This window comes from Sphaeramia orbicularis, chromosome 22, assembly GCF_902148855.1.
Source record: "Sphaeramia orbicularis chromosome 22, fSphaOr1.1, whole genome shotgun sequence".
NCBI classification, from domain to species: Eukaryota; Metazoa; Chordata; class Actinopteri; order Kurtiformes; family Apogonidae; genus Sphaeramia; species Sphaeramia orbicularis.
In genome coordinates this window covers 41,083,773-41,102,565 of record NC_043978.1, presented here as the reverse complement: position 1 = coordinate 41,102,565, position 18,793 = coordinate 41,083,773, and the positions used below count along the sequence as shown (strand labels likewise).

Here is an 18,793-nt window from a genome sequence, read left to right as displayed (position 1 = left end):
TTTTTCATCCAAAAAAAAAAAGGTTTGTTTACATTACAAACACGACATTTAAAGGATGAAAAAAAAATTGACAGTTATTGAGTATTTGGTATTTTTATTTACAGCTCAAGTTGATGAAATAGAAAAAAGTGTAAAAGAATTAAAAACAAACTGTATGAAAAAATTTTTTGACATTATTCCACAAGTGTGTGAAAAAGGCACACTTGGTGCTTAGTAAGGGCCTTGCTGGACGGGATACCGGAGGGTTAAACAAATGAGTGATGAACTCTATGTTTACGCATTTGGCAGACGCTTTTTTCCAAAAAAGCGTCTGCCAAATGCAGTGTATGCAGTGTATGTAGTGACTGTTCTCCTCAACATTAACTATACTGTCCTCACTATGTTGTTTTCTGTGTTTTTATGATGTTTTGACTTTTGACAGTTGTCTTTCTTGTCACCTATGAGGACTACAGATAGAAATTTGCACTGTTGCTACAATCTGGCATATTTACAGCTGCAGTGGTTGCAGATGTTCATTAATATCCACTGTCCATAATAAAATAAATAAATAAATACTAAAGATTGTATTTCAGTATTTAATGATTCGTGCTAAACATTCAATGCAAGGTTTTCTAGATATTCCACAAAAAATTATTCAAATTCAGTTTTACCCTGGATATCTGTTGTTGTTGTTGTTGTTGTTGTTATTGTTTTTTATCTTCACTGAACCTCAAAGGTGTGTAGATATCAGTTCTGTGCAAAAGTCCTAGTCTAACATTAGGTCCGTTGGTTTAGTAAAGTTCAAATTACCATATATGTGCATTTCTCAGTCTCTGTATTAAGATACAATCTGGATATAAGGGAAGGGAAGTATCTACAGGAGTAAAAATGAAAGTTTCAGGGAAAAAACAGCTTCTATAAACCAAAGTGGTAATATTTATTGTGACCTACCTTTGTATTTAACATGACTCTAACCCTTTTATTCAGACCATTTGAGATTTTTTTTGCATTAATTTTCTGATGTTTTATAGCAGCTTTCATTCAACACATGCCAGATGTTTCTGATTGTTCGTGCTGCCTCTTGCCACAATGAATACTGAATTTAACCTTTAGCACCAATTTAGTTCAGTTTTTTTTTGTGTGTGTGTGGTTCTTTTAAGGTTAGGCATATATTACCTGCATTTTTTATTGCATCTGAAGAAAAGGGAATGTGAAATAAATATGTATGCAAATTTCAACCCCTGCAATAATAAGAAAGCAAACGGTGGCCTAATTTTTACTTCATTTTATTCATTTTTTAAAAAGAGCAAAAACACCTTTAATTCTTATAATGTCATTACAGCCAAGTGTAGCACAATGACAATGTGAAAAAAAAAAATCAGGTGCAAAATCATTTAAAGTATTTATTTAAAATGATTAAAACTCAGACTTATTATTGTAGAGTTTGACTTTGGGTTGAAAAAAAATTAATCTCTAAATGATTTGACATATTTTATTAAGTAAATATTTGCATTTATTATTAGAATTAGTTGTATATTGTATATTTAGATCTAGTAAGTGTTAATTCACTCCATTTTCAGTTTAACAGTGTAAATGTGTAAATGGAGGGGTAATCTTTATCATAACAGTGTCCTTTCTGAGTTTGTATGAATGCTGTGTTGAGAGTCTGTAATTACTCTGCAGGATTCTGTTGACACTCAGGTCTATATGTCACTGAGCCTGGTGAAACTTAGTCTGTGTACTGACTAAGTGCCTAGAATTGATCTTGATTAATGAGTTTGGTGCATCTGTCTTAATAATTAACGACTCAGTGTGTTGTTTTACCCAATGTTAGAGATAGAGGGCTTTAGTGCAAGTTATTTTGTTTTTCCCTGCACAGGGTCTGCATCCCTTGTCTGTTGTTGTTTTGGTTTGTTTTTTTTTTTTCTTTGTGGTTCGGTGGACCACTATGTTTTAAGGCAATAAAACAAAGAGATAAAAACAACACTCTTTTATTGTAATTTTACATGACTCCTGCTGATGTATTGCTGTTTGTAAAGGTAAATACATATGACTACTGTAGATAATGATTGCTTTTAGTAATTATTGCATTTAATAAAAGTAATAATTGTTCTCAATAACAGCCAGATATTGAATTGATAACCACTGGTGATGGTGATGATGATGATGATAAAATAAATACCTGCTAAAACAGAAAAAAGTTTACATATGAACACATATTGTCTATTATTAAAAATAATTACAAAAACATTTAAGGCTTTGGTTTTTACAATAATTTAAAAAAATACCCAAAAAAATCAAAGAGACACATTCAAATTCGTAGAAGATCAAGTTCACTAACGTGTATTTTGAAATCATTAATAAAAAGTACTTTGAAAGTACTTTCTAAATAACCAGAGTATCATTACACTCATGCACCCACGTCGGATATAATGGCATTTCACATTTTACAGTAAAGGTCATAGTGTTATAGGTGGGTAACAGTTTAGCAACTTCAATAAACTGAATATTTAACAAGTGTTAAAAATCATGAATTATTAAAAATCTGTCCATATTTCCAGGCTTCTGTTACAAACATGTTTGCTGGTAAAGCAATGACCTTTGAAGGACAAATTCTTGAGTATGAAGAAATGTAGTTGACCAGATACTTGTACTTTAAGTGAACCGGTGGAGTCGATCATCAGCTACATGCCTCTTTTTACTTTTCTTTGTGTAGTATTTACTCCTTTTCCCAAGGTCTTCTTTTCTGTTGACGAAGGTTACCCTGTATGAAAACAGGAAAAGTTACCTAAGGCTCAAAAATTAATTCAGGAATTCTTGAAGTAGTACCCAGTTCAGAGACTTGAAGAGGAAGATGCTCTGAATTGCTTTCTAAAACAAATTGTCACACCAGAATCATCCTGCAGTAGAGGTATATCTCGCTTAAAAAGCCATTTATACCCCAAGCCAAAGCTACTTACAGCATACACGTTGGAGAGGTTGTTGAAAAGCACTTGGCCTGCGCTCACTTTGTTCCTCACTCCTCTTATCGTCCCATTTTTGCTGCAGATATTGATCCGCTTGTTGCTGAAGAACATCTCTCTCTTGGCACTGGCGTACAGAAGCAGCTCGTCGGGTTCGCAGCCATTCTCGTCCACAGCAGCTCCGACCACCAGACCATTGAGGTGGCTGTTGGCCTCGCTGATGGGAACAGAGCCCCCCTGCTCTGTGTCTGGGCTGCTGGTGCAGTCCGAGTCCACCGAGTCTGACACAGATCCATACCAGGCCTTTTCATCCTTGAACACCTCCGCTAAGACACGGCCGCTGTTGGCAGACGCTACTCTGAACCTAACTGTTTTCCCGGCCTTTTGTTTCTCCTGTTTCAGTTTTGGCCCCTCCATTGAAATACAAGATTGTCTTACATGTTTCACATCCCATTCAGCAAAGCCAGATGTGCTCCTCCAGCCTAAGCCATTGCAGGATACAAACAATTATATCCTTACTGATGCGTCAAAACTGAGCTGAAAATACCCTGAGTGCAAAAACTAGACACCCAAATGGTTAATAATAAATGAGCTTCTACCATGGTAACAGCTAAAACAGGCAAACAGTAAATTGATATTACCATGTTCAATTATTGATCAGGGTTAGTTTTCAAACATCATAGGCTACGGACCTAATGTCTAGTCTTTAACACATAGACATGTTATATGTTATAGTGTTACCCTCAGCCCTTCAGATAACCTTTTGTGCACTTTGCTGCACCCTCTTACCCTTGTCTGACCCTGAAGTAACCGTGAGAATAATGATCTATCAAATATTTACCAATGCATTGTTAACATTACGTTAATAGTCCAAAATGGGGTAGTTCAATAGATTTATTTTCCCACAAATAAATCTGTGATGCTGTATTTTTTATGGTGTTAAATTGCACATAAACCTATGTGGTGGTTACAGTGGGCCTCTTTGAACAGCATTTCAACACTGAATATACCACTTTCTTGCAATTTCTCCTGTCAGGCTCACAATCCTGCGGTCACCTTGACCAATTTGCCACTTTTTTTTTTTTTTTGCTTAAAGAAGCCCATGAGGTTTTACCCCTGACTGCTCCAATAAACTGCCTCTCAGAAAACACAGGGAACTGCTTCCTCTGCAGGAAGTATGTGTTTTCAATGGATGCATGGCTCCAGGATTCAGATTCCTATGTTAATTTAAGATCATTCTTCACTACAATGAACCACAAAGTTGGTTTATTTATACAATGTTGTTGTTTTTTTGTTACTGAATCCTCCTATATGACCATTATACAGCTGCAAGAAGAGCATGTTATTTCATATTTCAGTTAGTTTCACATGAGATTGATGCAACTACTGTAAAATAACAATAAAATGGGATAATGTAGAATACATCTGTGACATGATAAATCAAGTAGGACACTCAGACCTACTGACTAAAGTCATCAGGACTGCATATTAAAGAGGCGCTGACCTATACCTGAGGCCTCTTAGGAATATCTCTATCTGTTGCAAACTGTCTGAATTAGTTAGCAGTGCTGCTGTCTGGCTTGTCTAGTAGCAATGTAAAAAAGAGAATCAATATTTTGTATCTTAGCTGGGTAAATAAAGGCTAAAAAAGAGAAAGATGAACAACTATGGTCAGAAATCTCTTTACTATCAGTGTCAATACATAAATTAACACTCTAACAATAGCAAGATCCCAAAAGTTGAAGAAGTAAAAGCAATTACAGAGTTATCAACTGCAGAGCATAGTTACCGAAATTTATTTGATCTATGGCTGCACAATTGGGTGAAAAATCATGAATTTTTGGGCAATAATGAGATATTTCAGAACACAGCAAGATTTCATAATTTGAAAAGAGTATTTTTTCCAGTTCAAACATACAAAACTAAAACTTACAAAAGAGATTAAAACTTAAAAAAAAATAAAAAATAAAAATAAAAATACTTAGTGTCACTAAACCCAGTGCATCACCATTCAAAAGATGTTGTACTAATTTTTTCCATTTCTGCAAAGAGATGATCCAAAATTCTCCTAAACCTGAACCTTTAAATTGCAGTTTTTGCAGTTCAAATACTTGTCCAGTCTTCAATTCATTATTCATTTCTGCACCTGCAGTATTATCAGTAACAGGATAAAGTGCAAGGCAAAGAAAATGTGCGAGCAGGGTAAAGATAGTGCAGAAATACAAAGTATCAGATAGTACGAAACACAATATTTACACAAAAGTCTTTGGGAATATAAGTTGGGATAAAAAAAAAAATAACTTGAACCACTCTGTTATTATTAACTCAATAGTTATGTTTTTATGCATGTTTCGTTGCAGCTCTATGAAAGATTACAGCATTTTCGAAGAACAAACCTGTAATTCCCCTCCTGGCCTGTAGGTGGTGATGAAATGCCGCCATTGAGAGACGACTACAATCAACAAGTCCGACGAAATAAACACACGTGTAGTAGTATAGAGTCAACATGGGGAAAAGGAGACAGAACAAGACAATTTTCACAAATTTGTCTAAAAAACAGAAGAAACACCTGAAAGAATTTGGAGAGGAGCACCCATTTCATGATGTGTAAGCAGTAAAGGAGTGTGCAGTCCTCGGTCTGGTTTAACTACAGGATGCTTTAGCTAGTTATTGTTAGCCAGCTAGCTAACTTACATCCATACAAGTGAGGGCTTAGTTTGGCTGTGGTTTTATATTAGTTGTCATGAAACTAATAATAATCAGTCGCTACGTATTTGTCAAAACTTATCCGGAATGTCACTTGTTAAATTGAATTATTTTTATTCTTATAGTCAAAGTAGCAAAAAGCTTTCCATGTAGAAGTTGCATGTAGATGTATTGTACTTACCACGTTATTTAGTTACATACTTACTGGTTCACATGCATTGAGATAAATATATTGGTTATGTTAGTTATGTAATTGTTATGTAATCAGTTATCATCACAATGGAGCATCGATATGTCAGCCAGAATGTGTGTTCTCATTTCTTGCACGTTTAAACCACATAATACTAATGCTTTAACTCTGGAAGTGTTTTGATTAAATCTGATTTTCAGTGACAGCTTTTATTTATTTTTTTGCCATGCCCCCCAGTCTTTTCATAGTGCTGTTGTCGTGTGTTTTATACACTCCTAATGCAAAATGCAGACAGTTTTTTTTTTACTAATCCTTTTTCTTTTGATCGCATTCCATGGGTTTTCATTAGTGTTCAGGTCTGGGAATTTTTTGTGGTGTCTACATTATCCCTTTGTTTGTTCTTTTGCAGAGTCAATGAAAGACCGGAAAGAACTGAAATAGTGGAGCTGGTGAGTAACATTGAACATTTCGATGATACAACCTCAAATTTTGCAACATAAGAATTGTGATTATTTTAATTGCAACATTCTGGCACAGCTCTAGGTAAGATTAAATGTACATAAAGAACATTTTTTGAATGTGTTTAACAGCCAGCAAGCCCTGAGCAGTCTGATGCTGAGAGTGAGGAGCCAGAAGAGGAAGAGGAGGAACCAGAACAGAAAACAGCATATCAGAAACTTCTTTCAACTCTCCAGACTGACAGTCAGAGTGAAGGAGAGGAGAGCAGTGATGATGAAGAAGAAGAAGAGGAAGAAGAGCTTCTGAATGAAGGCATACTCTTTATTTTGAACACATCCTGTACTTGTTTTCTTGTCGTAACAGTGAAGGTTTAGGCTGTGAATTTTCATGTGACTGAATACTGTTGTGCTGTTCAATGTAGGAGATAGTGATGGAGTCGGTGATCAAAGTGAGGAAGATGAAGAAGAAGAAAAAACAGAGGAACCTGAGGATGCAAATGGAGCACTGGCAGGGGCAAAAGAGGGAGAGAAGGAGGAAGAAGACAAAGACATTGGAGATGAAGAGTTCATAGACAAGGAGAATGAGTCTCATTTCTCTCTGGAAGATCACTTTATGGGTGACAAAGAACAGCAGGACACTGAAAGCACCGCAGAGTGTGAAGACGAGAAGGGTAAGAAAGTGGACGAGAACATAGCTGTATTTCTGTTGCGTTATGCAAACATCCTTGTAGGTTGAATAATGAGAATGTTATTAATTTTTTTTGTTTTGTTTTGTTTTCTTCAGACATGTTTCGTCAACATTTGGACACAGAACTCAGTGAAGATGATGCGCAAAAGATTACATCTGGCATCAAAGGGAAGCATCAGACCACGGTATTAACTACATAGTTTGATAAAATACACATGATTGCATTTTAGAATAAATCTTAAATTCGTAGACAGCACTTTTTATAAATAAAATATTTACTATCCTCTCATTTAGTGGTTGAAACTGGGCACTCTACTCTGTACCAGTCCTTTGGAGAGGTTTGGCCCCATTGGCCCACAGAAAGGCACAGACCTTCCAGTTTTCCACAAGCTCCTGGAGACTCGATGGAAGGATCTGAACCAGACCTTGGACTCCACAAAGGAGGCAGAAGGCATCAGTCCACTACAACTGGAGCTGCTGGCCCTCATGGGCTCTTACAAGGACCTTTACTTTTCAGAGATGTGTCCAGTGAGTCAGGGCCAAGAGGTTCGCAGTGCGTACTGTGTCCATGTTCTCAACCACGTACTGAAGGCCAACTCACAGGTCTTAGCTCACAATGGTCAGCTAAGAGAGCAGAAAACTCGGCCTAAAGGTGGTTCTGAACCACAGGATGAACCCAGAGACCAAGGCCTTACCAGACCCAAGGTAAACAGCTCATTTTTACCTGTTCCCTCAATGCAGCTTACCGTTTGAGAAAGTAAAAATGGTTTAGCCAGTTCATTTAGTTTTCATAATCACAATCTACATGTGCTGCATCTCTCTTTGCAGACGGCCATGTCTGCCATTGACATGTTGTCAGTTAATTTGTTACAACCTGCTTTTGTTTTTCTTCTTTTATTTTTGCAGTGATATACCTTCAAAGTTTCCTACATAGTGATATGGAACAAATGTCCCAAATCATGGACCAATGTCTAAGACTTGACTTTGTTCTGCTGATCAAAAAGTACCTAATGGTCATCAGAAAATCACCAGTAGAAGTCAGCATTCAGGCAACAGAGTTTTATTGTTGCCAAAAAAACAAAACAAAACAGCAATTCACAGTGTCACCAAGATACACCAGAAGAACTCGGACTAACTGCAGATGTCCCTCCTCATATTAATCTCAAACTGCTGTTTTCCACACCTAATGACATTTCATTGGATTTACAAAATGACACCCTTAGAACATGTTTGTTGACACTGGTCATGTATCATATTGCATCAGTTGTGCCTCCTGTTGTCAAGCAGCTCTACTGTTTTTGGACAGCTCCCAAGGGCATCTTGACCTGTTTCAGACAATGGTTGATGGCAGTAACATGGCCTTTCTTCTTTGGCTTGAACATATCTAGAGAAATTTCAAGAGCATCTTGGCTTGGCCTTACATAAACCTTCTGCAGAGTTCTGTTCAGACCCCTCCCCAGATGTATCCTTACATAACCTTTTCTTTTAACTCAGTGTTACTGTACTTTACACGATTTTATCTTGACTGTTCTTTTTCTGTTTGTTTGTTTTTTTAAGCCAAATTATCCTGGGCTAATACCATAGTGTTTTAGTTCCTTTAAACTTGTTTTTTTTATTATTATGTGTTATATACATGATAGATATTGCTTGCAGTGATCATTTCATATTGTGACCTTTAACACGTATTTTGAATTATCATTCTCGTTCCAAATCATCATGTCACTTCCAAAACATTCAGTGAGTATTAATAATATTGTTTTCCAACCAATAAGTACCAGCACATTTTTAGACATGTTCTCTTACTACTGATTGTTTTGCAACATAATCATCATTCTAAGTAAAGTGTCAACTTTAGCACATCACCCACCTGAAAGAATTATACAAAAAGAAAGACATAAAATGATCACTGCATCTGCTGATAAATTCATTTGTCACCTGCATCATCATTCTCTGATTTTGATGTTTATGAACATACCAGGTCCTGATCCTTGTGCCGTTCCGAGGTGGAGCGCTGCGAGTCGTCCAAACTCTCATTAGCCTACTAGAGACCAAAGGCAAGAAGATAGTTGTAAACAACAAGAAGCGGTTTAAGGAAGAGTTTGGAGAAGAGGAAGATGACAAGCCTCCCAATCTGAAGAGACCAGATGATTATCACTCTATTTTCTCTGGCAATGTGGACGATCACTTCAGGATAGGTACAGCTGAACAACAAAAAAAAACTTTTTTTTTTTTCTCAGGGTTTGTACAGGTGCTTGAAATCCTTGAAAATGCTTGAATTTCAGTGTTGTTTTCAAGGTCTGAAAAGTGCTTGAATTTTAGTTCAAGTGCATGCAATTATAACCAAAGCTACTTACAGAGAGGTGATACATTCTGAAAAATAAAACTTTAGGTCAGAAAACAAAATTAGTGGGTGCTCTCAGGTCGACTCAGTTACATTTTTTGTCTAAATCTTTTTCTCAGTGCGAATGTGTCTGAAGAACGCCAAGTGGCTTCCCTTTTTTTGGATAAAACTTTGTGTTCTCCTTTAATTTCTAAACTTTTTGCTGTAATTAAACATAATTTTAAATGTTTATAGCATAAATACAGTGTAAACCATTGTGATTAAAAGTGACAAAAAAAGCTTGAGTTTATGTATTCCTGTAGATATGTTTTTTACCCCATTGATAAGGTGCTGTGCTGGGAAAAATTGAAAATGACTCTTAAAAGTGCTTGAAAAGTACTTGAATTTGAGCTTGAAAAATGTGTACGAACCCTGTTTTTTAAACCATCTAAGATATATTCTCTGAACCTCTGTTGCCGCCTTTGCTCTCATCACCAGGTGTTTCCATCGTGAGGAGCAGCATGCAACTCTACTCCCCCTTCTACTCATCAGACATCATCATTGCCTCCCCGCTGGGCCTTCGCATGGTACTGGGAGCAGAAGGAGACAAGAAGAGGGACTTTGACTTCCTTTCATCCATCGAGCTTATGGTAGTGGACCAGGCAGACGTCTTCCTCATGCAGAACTGGGAACATGTCCTGGTAAGAACACTAAGGCTACAGCCATACCTCAACAACATCTGAAAATGAATCTAATGTTTTGGCACTAGTTTCATAAATAATCTCAGAATATGGTAACTCACCTGAAATCCATGACTCGGTTCATTATAGTTTACCTCTAAATTGTGGAGAAAATGTTTAGAATTTTTGTGTTTGTTCAATTTATCTTTATATTCAATCTCAATATTTTCAGTCCAATTTGGGATAACTTTGAATAGTACTTTCTTTGGCCTTTTTGGAAAAAAATGAATATTACACAAAAAGACACACAATCAAACCATTAATAATAATAATGGATTGGATATCTATAGCACTTTTCAAGGCACACAAAGCACTTTACCTTATTGATCCATCAGAAAGTAAACCAGAAAAAGGCATTTAACAAACTAAACTGGCAAATTCTGTTTTAAAAACAAATTAAAACTAAACAGAATTTGAAAAGAAAATGTCCAAATTCAATAAAAAAAAAAGTAGTGATGTACAGACTGAACATATGTGTGGGCTGATGTTTGCTGAAATTGACTAATATCGACTATCAGCATATGTTACTGATGGTGAAAACAAATTTTCTCAGATTAATCTGTTGTGTCATTTAAGTTGTTTTTTGTTTTTTTTTTAATTTTAAAGGTTGATTTTGTGAAGTAAATCTATTTTGTATATGTGTATAATAAAGATTTCTTTATTGCACTGAAAGGGGGTAAAGGGAGGATCCTTAAAAATATTGAACCCTTTGTCAGAACATCTTTTTCTTGTACTGCTGGAGAGGACATGGCGCCATCTGCTGTCGAACAACTTGTCTAGTATTGTTGACCACAATATGTCAACAAATTACATTTAGAGGAACAGCGCTGTAGCACCAAGAAAGCACAGCAGAAAAAGTTAGAGATTTCTAATCTGAGATTAGATAGAACTTTAGTGATCCTTTGAGCAGAGCCCTCAGGAAATTGAGGTTCCAATAGCAGTACAACACTGGATATACAGGGTGGAGAAGCAAATTTTACAATATTTTGAGGCAGGGATTGAAAGACAGTGTATGACCAATTAGTTTATTGAAAGTCATGAGAATTTATTTGCCACAAGAAAATTTACATAATAGAAAATGTTTTTATTCTATGTGTCCTCCTTCTTTCTCAATAACTGCCTTCACACACTTCCTGAAACTTGCGCAAGTGTTCCTCAAATATTCGGGTGACAATTTCTCCCATTCTTCTTTAATAGTATCTTCCAGACTTTCTCGTAATAGTTTTGCGCATAGTCATTCTCTTCTTTACATTATAAACAGTCTTTATGGACACTCCAACTATTTTTGAAATCTCCTTTGGTGTGACGAGTGCATTCAGCAAATCACACACTCTTTGACGTTTGCTTTCATGATTACTCATATGGGCAAAAGTTTCTGAAAAGGTATGGATAATAGTGTTAGGTATGATTATGACATCAGTATATGTTTGGTTTCAAAACAATTGACGTAGTGCCTGCTGAGAAAAAACAACTAAATGTTCATTGTAAATTTTGCTTCCTCACCCTGTACACATAAGAAATACTACAAGACAATAGCAAAACAATAACTCTTAAAAAGAAACCAGTATTGGAAAAAAAACAGGCAATTGCACATTATGAAGTAGTAGTAGAAACAACAAGTAGCAAGGTGGTAATAATAAAGTAATAATCATAATAATCATAATGATAATAAATAGCTAATTATGTTGTGTGTGTATATATACTTATATATATAATATGCATGTATGTAATATTGCTTCTGACTTTATTCAGTTTGGTTTTAAAGCTACGGTATAAGGGAACAGAGCAAGTGAGTCTTTCATTAATTGGTTGAATACTGTATATAATACATCTTCAGCATAATAATATGTCTCGGATGAAGGGAGAATTTAGTAGTGGATGAATATGTGTATGCTCTTAAAGGAAATAGAAGGAGACAGGGTGAAATATCTATGACAACTGTAATCTGTAGATTTTATGTCTCAGAGCAGAGGACCGAGTGACTGCTGCTTTAACATCACAGCAGCTAAGAGTACATGAAGCCTATATTTCTCTCAGCAGTTTCCAACAATGTTACTTCCATCTATTCTGTTAGATTGAATAATATCATTCATATGTATAAAATATGAGTAAAAGTGTAATATATTGTTTTCTCTGTAAATAAGATTTCTTCTGGTGGGATTTTCGTTAGTGGTGGTGAAAACGGCAACAAAATCACATGACCCCACTCAACTTCACAAATGTATTTGCTGTTTTTTGAGGCCCTTGGTGGCAGAAGTGAAGTACTCCGTATTTAAATGCAGTTCTGTTCAGATGAATAACTACAAGAAGCTTTAGTCAAGCATTATCCAAACTGGTTGACGATCACACTGCGCTGGTCTCTGCAGCATGTGATGAAGCATATGAACCTGCAGCCACTGGACTCACATGGAGTGGACTTCTCCAGAGTCAGAATGTGGAACCTGAACAACTGGGCCAAACACTACAGGCAGACACTGATCTTCAGCTCCATCCAGGACCCACAGATCAACAACATCTTCTCCAAACACTGCACCAACTACCGAGGACAGGTCTGTTACTCTATAGCTGCATGATCTCACACCTGGTGGTCTAGTACACGCTGTAATTTTGGTTTGACATATTACTGAGGAGTACCAGAGACAGAAATGAGTTCACAGTTTGAGTTAATTTGTAGTTGGTGGAGCAGTAGTCACACTTCAATTATTTACCACAGTCTGTTATTTAGCTGTTAGTGAGTGAGAATGTGTTATTATTGTCAGTCACATTTTGTTTTGAAAGTTCTGTGTGGATTTATCACAGATTGCAACCAAGAACATGCCAAAAGTCGGTTCCATCTGCCAGGTGCTGGTTCAGCTGCCTCATGTATTTCAGATGTTCCCGTCAGACAGTTTCATGAACCAGGATGCTCGGTAAGGTCTGCCCGCAGGTGAACCACATGATACTACCTCAACACATCACATGTAGAAAACACCAAACAATCAGAAAAATGATCAAGAATGAAGTGAAATCACTCAGTTTGAGAATACAGTTTATATTATATTTCAGTTGCTTGAACTTTATAGGATTCACCCTTTCTGTTTCTTGTACATCTGATTAGGTTTAATGATCTTCTGTTACACCAGTCATTTTTTTCCAAATAATATTATGTTAAAGTTTTATTTATTTTATTGGAGTAATATTTGTCTTCCTTGTTATTTGTTTGATTTTGTTGAACCCATAAACAAAAACTAATCCTGTATCCAAAAGCTCTAGAGATGATAGTTAAATAATTGATTGCTTTTTCTCAGGATTTAAAGTTATTTTTGTGCTCTCTCATAGATTTCAGTTCTTTGTGGACAAAGTGCTTCCTCAGTACAGAGACTCAGTTATGTCTCACACTTTGATCTACATCCCTTCTTACTTTGACTATGTCCGGTTGCGCAACTACATGAAGAAAGAGGAGATGAACTTTGTCAGCATCTGCGAGTACTCCAGCAAATCGGAGGTGTCCCGAGCCAGGCATTTCTTCCAGAAAGGCGGCAAACAGTTCCTGCTTTTTACAGAACGCTTTCACTTTTATAAAAGGTCAGAAGCCCCACATTCTACTTGACTTCTGTTCATGAAAATCACTGAATTTGGTAAGCATCCTGGTGTTAGTAATCTTAGAACCAGAGTCCTACTAAGTAAGTAAATAAGTAAATTTTATTTATAGAGCACTTTTCACAGACAGTCACAAAGTGCTTTATCAAATCAAATCAAAATCAAGTTTACAGAAACCCAACAGAATCCTCCAGGAGCAAATACTTTTTGACTGGTGACAGTGGTGAGGAGAAACTTCCCTTTAACAGACAGAAACCTTGAGCAGACCCAGACTCCTGAAGGATGGCCGTCTGCCTTGACCAGTTGGGGTTAAAGAGCAAAAGTAAAGAAGGAGAAAAGAGAGAGCGATAGAGATATAGAGAGACTGGGGGAGAGGGGGAGACACATGGACTATGTAACACTGTAAAGTAGCAACTTTACATTACGAAAAATGAATAAAACAGTGCAAATAAAATACAATTAGAATACCCGTAAAACACGATGAAATACCATTAAAAACAGTTTAAAATATGATGAATACATAAAGTGCAATCAGTTTGTGGTGGCCGTGAGTCATTTGGGAAATTAAAAAGCCTGTTTGAACAGGAGTGTTTTGAGGTGTTTTTTAAAGCTCTGTACAGAGTCCATGGACCATAAGTGTATAGGCAGGTCATTCCAGAGCCATGGTGCTACAGCTTTAAAGGACCTGTCACCGCGTGTGCTAAAACAGGTGTGTGGAACCGTCAGCAGGTGCTGTTCTGAAGACCTCAGGCTACGAGCCCAGCTGTAGGGCTGAATCAGGGAAGCAATGTATGCAGGGGCCTGGCCATGTAGAGCCCGGAAAGTTAGCACCAGAATTTTGAAATGAAAACGATATAAAATAGGGAGCCAGTGGAGTGATTTAAGAATGGGAGTGATGTGGGCTCTCCTGTTTGTGCGGGTCAGAAGCCTTGCAGCAGAGTTCTGGACAAACTGTAGACGGGCCAGCTCCTTCTTGTTTAAGCATGTAAACAGACTGTTACAGTAGTCTAAGTGAGAAGACACAAATGCGTGAATGATCATCTCAAGCTCATTGATGGACACCATAGACCTGAGTTTGGAGATGTTGCGGAGTTGGAAGAAATAGTTTTTCACTAGGTGTTTGGAGTAGTGTTCTAAAGACATGTCCTGGTCAAAGATGACACCCAGATTCCTCCATTTGGTCTTTACCGAAGAGCTCAGGTCTCCAAGGTGTTGTTTAATCCCTGGGATTGCACTGTCCGGGGCAATGATGAGGGTCTCCATTTTGCTGAAGTTCAGCTGGAGGCTGTTATCATTTAGCCACTGCTTCAGCTCTGACAAGCAGCTGATTAAGGAACTCAGTTTGTGGGACTCAGAGGATTTAAAGGAGCAGTATATCTGGATGTCATCTGCGAATAGATGATAGGAGACATCACTCTACTGTTGGATAATGTGGCCAAGTGGGAGGACATACAGTAGGAACAGGACTGGTCCCAGGACAGAGCCTTGGGGCACACCACACAGTAGATCCGCTGAGTCAGACTGAATGTTATTAGACTGGATGTTATTGATTGACACAGTGAAGCTTCTGCCAGTCAGGTAAGAGGAGAACCAGTCTAGCACAGGACCTGACATCCCTACCAGGTCCCTCAGTCTCTCAATCATTATGGTATGGTCCACTGTGTCAAAGGCTGAGGAGAGATCTAGCAGGACCAAGACCGTGGATTTCCCGGAGTCGGCCGCCATCAGGATGTCACTAGACACTTTTAATAGTGCGGTTTCTGTTTAGTGGCGTTGTCTAAACCCAGATTGAAAAGTGTCATAGATCTGGTGCGTCTCCAGAAAAGCTGTAAGTTGTTTATACACTGCCTTCTCAAGGATTTTGGCCAGTCAGGGGAGCTTTGATATCGGCCTGTAGCTTTTGAGTTCAGTGGGGTCCAGGTTGGTTTTCTTTAGTTTTGGTCCTACAATGGCCTGTTTGAAGGAGCTGGGAAACAAACCAGTTGAGAGCGACAGGTTAAAAAACTTTGTGACCCATGGTCCAATTGTGTCAAAAACACTGATAAGGAGCTTATGGGGGAGGATGTCTGCAGAGTTGGAGGAGGGTCTCGTTTTAGATAAAAGTGCCGAGATGTCCTCCAATGTCACAGGGTCGAAGGAGGACCAAGTTTGAAGAGGGGGATCAGCTTGGGTCAGACAGCCAGAGGGTGGTGGGATATTGTGTTTAATATCCCTAATCTTGTCTGTGAAAAAATTTAGGAAGTCATTGCTGTCAGCTTTACAGAGCACAGGGGCAGCAGGGACAGCAGGGGACACAAAGGACTCGATTGTGTCAAAGATTACTTTGGGGTTTTTCTTGTTTGTAGCTATAAGTTTGTGGAAATAGCTGGATCTTGCCTCCTTAATCATTTTATTTAAGGAGGTTATGAGATCCTTAAGATGTGACCTGTGTACTTCTAACTGGGTTGATTTCCAAAGATGCTCTACTACTAGCATCCTTAAATTGTATAAAGGTAAAATATGTATTATTTTCAACTTTTAACCTCCTGAGACCCAGTTAGTAAAAGTGTTTTGACTTTTTTTACCTTAAATAATTGCCTTGATTGGTAACAGCATAATACATCAGTTTTTTCAGATGCTTTTTTACCTCCGCCAAGGAGGTTATGTTTTTGCCAGGGTTTGTTTGTTTGTCTGTCTGTTTGTCTGTCCGTTAGTGAGCAACATAACTCAAAAAGTTATGGACAGATTTGGATGAAATTTTCAGGATTTGTTGGAAATGGGATAAGGAAGAAATGATTCAATTTTGGTGGTGATCGGGGGTGGGGGGGCCCACGGGGGGGGGGCCACTGATCGTTAGTGTGCAACATAACTCAAAAAGTTATGGACAGATTTGGATGAAATTTTCAGGGTTTGTTGGAAATGGGATAAGGAAGAAATGATTAAATTTTGGTGGTGATCGGGGGTTGGGGGGCCCACTGATCAGCCTTGGCAGAGGTCTGCGCTCTCCGAGTGCTTCTAGTTTAAAAATGAAATATCTTTTGCAGTGGACAGTGGTTTTTTGTTGGTTTGTTTTTTTGTTTTGTTTTTTTTTTAAGTAAAGCTGTGAAGCTCTTGTCCCCTACACTGGACAAAAATGCATTGCTGTATCTCAGGAAGTTAAGAACCTCTAGAAGTATGTGATCGTGTATTTTTCTGTTGAAATCCCACTCTGCCTGAATTTTCCTCTTCTACTTGTATCACTGTAGTAGTATCACTGTTTCTACTTGTGTAACTGTGTCCTGGACATTTTTGGGTGCAGTCCTTTGGGCAGGGGTGGTTACAAAAATATCACAAAAAACAGGATGTGAATCAAAATCAAGTTATTTCTTCTTGCAACAAGGAGAAATGAGCAATGATGAAGAAAACCAAACTCAAAGGACTGCCTTTTCAGGGCCCACTCTTACACTCGTGGAAGAACAATCCCAGGTCTGTCTAGGAGACAGCCCAGCCTCCCATCTCCCACTCAAACATTCTTCATTAGGATGGCATATGGTTTTTCTAACAGTTGTGTATTTCCAACCATTAGCAGCAGAAACCTTCTCAATTTAACATCTTTTTTTTTTTTTGCTAATGCTGCTCACTCTCCTCATTGTCTACCTTGCTTTTTTTTACAAAGACAAAGTTTGAATAGGCTTTTTCCAAGCAAGAGAAACAAGAAATATTTTCATATTTCTTTACCTTTAAAGACCGTTAACAGGTACTGTTAAGTACTGCAAACATTTTAGGACACCAGGTTTGTTGTTTTTGCAAAGTTATAATGACTATGTTTAAGTGATTCTCAGTTTCTGTCATAAGATACACTCAGGATGTACAGGAAATGTATAGTAACTGAGAAATGAATACATGAACTCATTATAGCACTGTACAAAGGTAACCACAGCCTAAGACAGTACTGTTACCTTTTTTATGATGTAAGTGCAGAGACTTTTACAGAGCTCAAAAGTCCAAGGTATGTCAAAGGTTGGTTGAAGTCTCATCACCTGAGTTGATTCATGTATGCAGAAGGATTTGCTGAGAAGTTTTATTATCTACTATGTTTTTTGTTTTTTTTGTTTTCATTGAGGTTTGTCTGTTTGTTTGTTTGTTTGTTTGTCTGTCTGTTAGCAAGATAACTCAAAAAGTTATGGACTGATTTGGATGAAATTTTCAGGAAATGTTGATACTGGCACAAGGAACAAATGATTAAATTTTGGTGGTGATGAGGGGGGATTTTTGTCTGTCTGTTAGCAAGATAAATCAAAGTTATGGAAGGATTTTCATGAAATTTTGATACTGGCACAAGGAACAAATGATTAAATTTTGGTGCTGATTGGGGGGGGACGACTGATCTGCTTTGGCGGAGGTCTGCATGCTTTTCTAATTTGTTTTTGCATTTTACCATTCAGCATCTTACAGTTCCCCATTTTATTTGTAGCCAGAAAAGCACTCAGAGAGCACAAACCTCCACCAAGGCAGATCCCCCACACAACACAACTTGATCACCACAAAAATTTTATCATTTGTCCCTTGTGCCAGTATGAACATTCCTGAAAATTTCATCCAAATCCGTCCATAACTTTTTGAGTTATCTTGCTAACAGACAAACCTCGATGAAAACATAACCTACGCCGTCCTTGGTGGAGGTAAATAATAATTACGCTTTAATTATATTTAACAGAATATAATTCCTCCTCCTTTTTCTGATGGTTTATTTTTACAATAGCTGATTCAAGCTCAATATTGGTTTTGTTTTTTCAGATACACCATCAAAGGGATCCAGAACCTGATATTTTACGGACTTCCTTCCTACCCTCACTTCTACAGTGAAGTTTGTAATATGTTGGCAGAGGGGGGTCAGGGCGAAGAGGCCAGCTGGACCTGCACCGCTCTCTACTCCCGCTACGATGCCCACAAACTGGCTGCCATCAGTGGCGCCCAGCGAGCCGGACAAATGCTCAGTTCCCATAAGACTGTTCACCTCTTTGTTACAGGAGGTGAAGACAAAGCCTCCTGATGAAAATGGTCGTTGAAAAGAGGGACCATTGGACTCATGCATTTAACACATTTGCCAATCTGTTCAGTTTGATAATCTGCCTGTATTAAAAACCGTGACTGCAAACAGCAAATACTGCAACGTCAAACAGCAGCATCAAGAAACAAGTGTAGATACTTC

The 18,793-nt window shown here is 37.7% G+C and overlaps 2 protein-coding genes across 2 annotated transcripts; one reads left to right on the top strand and one right to left on the bottom strand.

Moving 5' to 3' along the window:
• Window positions 1–2,507: 2,507 nt before the first annotated feature.
• grxcr1b (glutaredoxin and cysteine rich domain containing 1 b) lies at window positions 2,508–3,444 on the bottom strand. Its single transcript, XM_030125854.1, has 2 exons — window positions 2,940–3,444; window positions 2,508–2,743 (listed from the first exon to the last, which is right to left on the bottom strand). Exons 1-2 carry the CDS (start codon window positions 3,357–3,359, stop codon window positions 2,699–2,701), a joined length of 465 nt encoding a protein of 154 aa, XP_029981714.1. The 5' UTR covers window positions 3,360–3,444; the 3' UTR covers window positions 2,508–2,698.
• A 1,973-nt stretch (window positions 3,445–5,417) lies between these two features.
• utp25 (UTP25 small subunit processor component) lies at window positions 5,418–18,773 on the top strand. The gene is made up of 12 exons (XM_030127347.1): window positions 5,418–5,549; window positions 6,248–6,287; window positions 6,429–6,609; window positions 6,719–6,967; window positions 7,081–7,169; window positions 7,279–7,689; window positions 8,963–9,179; window positions 9,803–10,005; window positions 12,411–12,593; window positions 12,844–12,953; window positions 13,363–13,608; window positions 18,379–18,773. Exons 1-12 carry the CDS (start codon window positions 5,449–5,451, stop codon window positions 18,632–18,634), a joined length of 2,286 nt encoding a protein of 761 aa, XP_029983207.1. The 5' UTR covers window positions 5,418–5,448; the 3' UTR covers window positions 18,635–18,773.
• The last annotated feature ends 20 nt before the right edge of the window (window positions 18,774–18,793 follow it).

Bases quoted from the DNA above. Each gene is read 5' to 3' on its own strand.
- utp25 (XM_030127347.1), top strand. From the start codon at position 5,449: ATGGGGAAAAGGAGACAGAACAAGACAATTTTCACAAATTTGTCTAAA. The intron at 10,006-12,410 runs GTAAGAACACTA...TGGTCTCTGCAG, and splicing joins AGAACTGGGAACATGTCCTG to CATGTGATGAAGCATATGAA. The intron at 12,954-13,362 runs GTAAGGTCTGCC...GCTCTCTCATAG, and splicing joins TTCATGAACCAGGATGCTCG to ATTTCAGTTCTTTGTGGACA.
- grxcr1b (XM_030125854.1), bottom strand. From the start codon at position 3,359: ATGGAGGGGCCAAAACTGAAACAGGAGAAACAAAAGGCCGGGAAAACA. The intron at 2,744-2,939 runs GTAAGTAGCTTT...GTTTTCATACAG, and splicing joins ACCTCTCCAACGTGTATGCT to GGTAACCTTCGTCAACAGAA.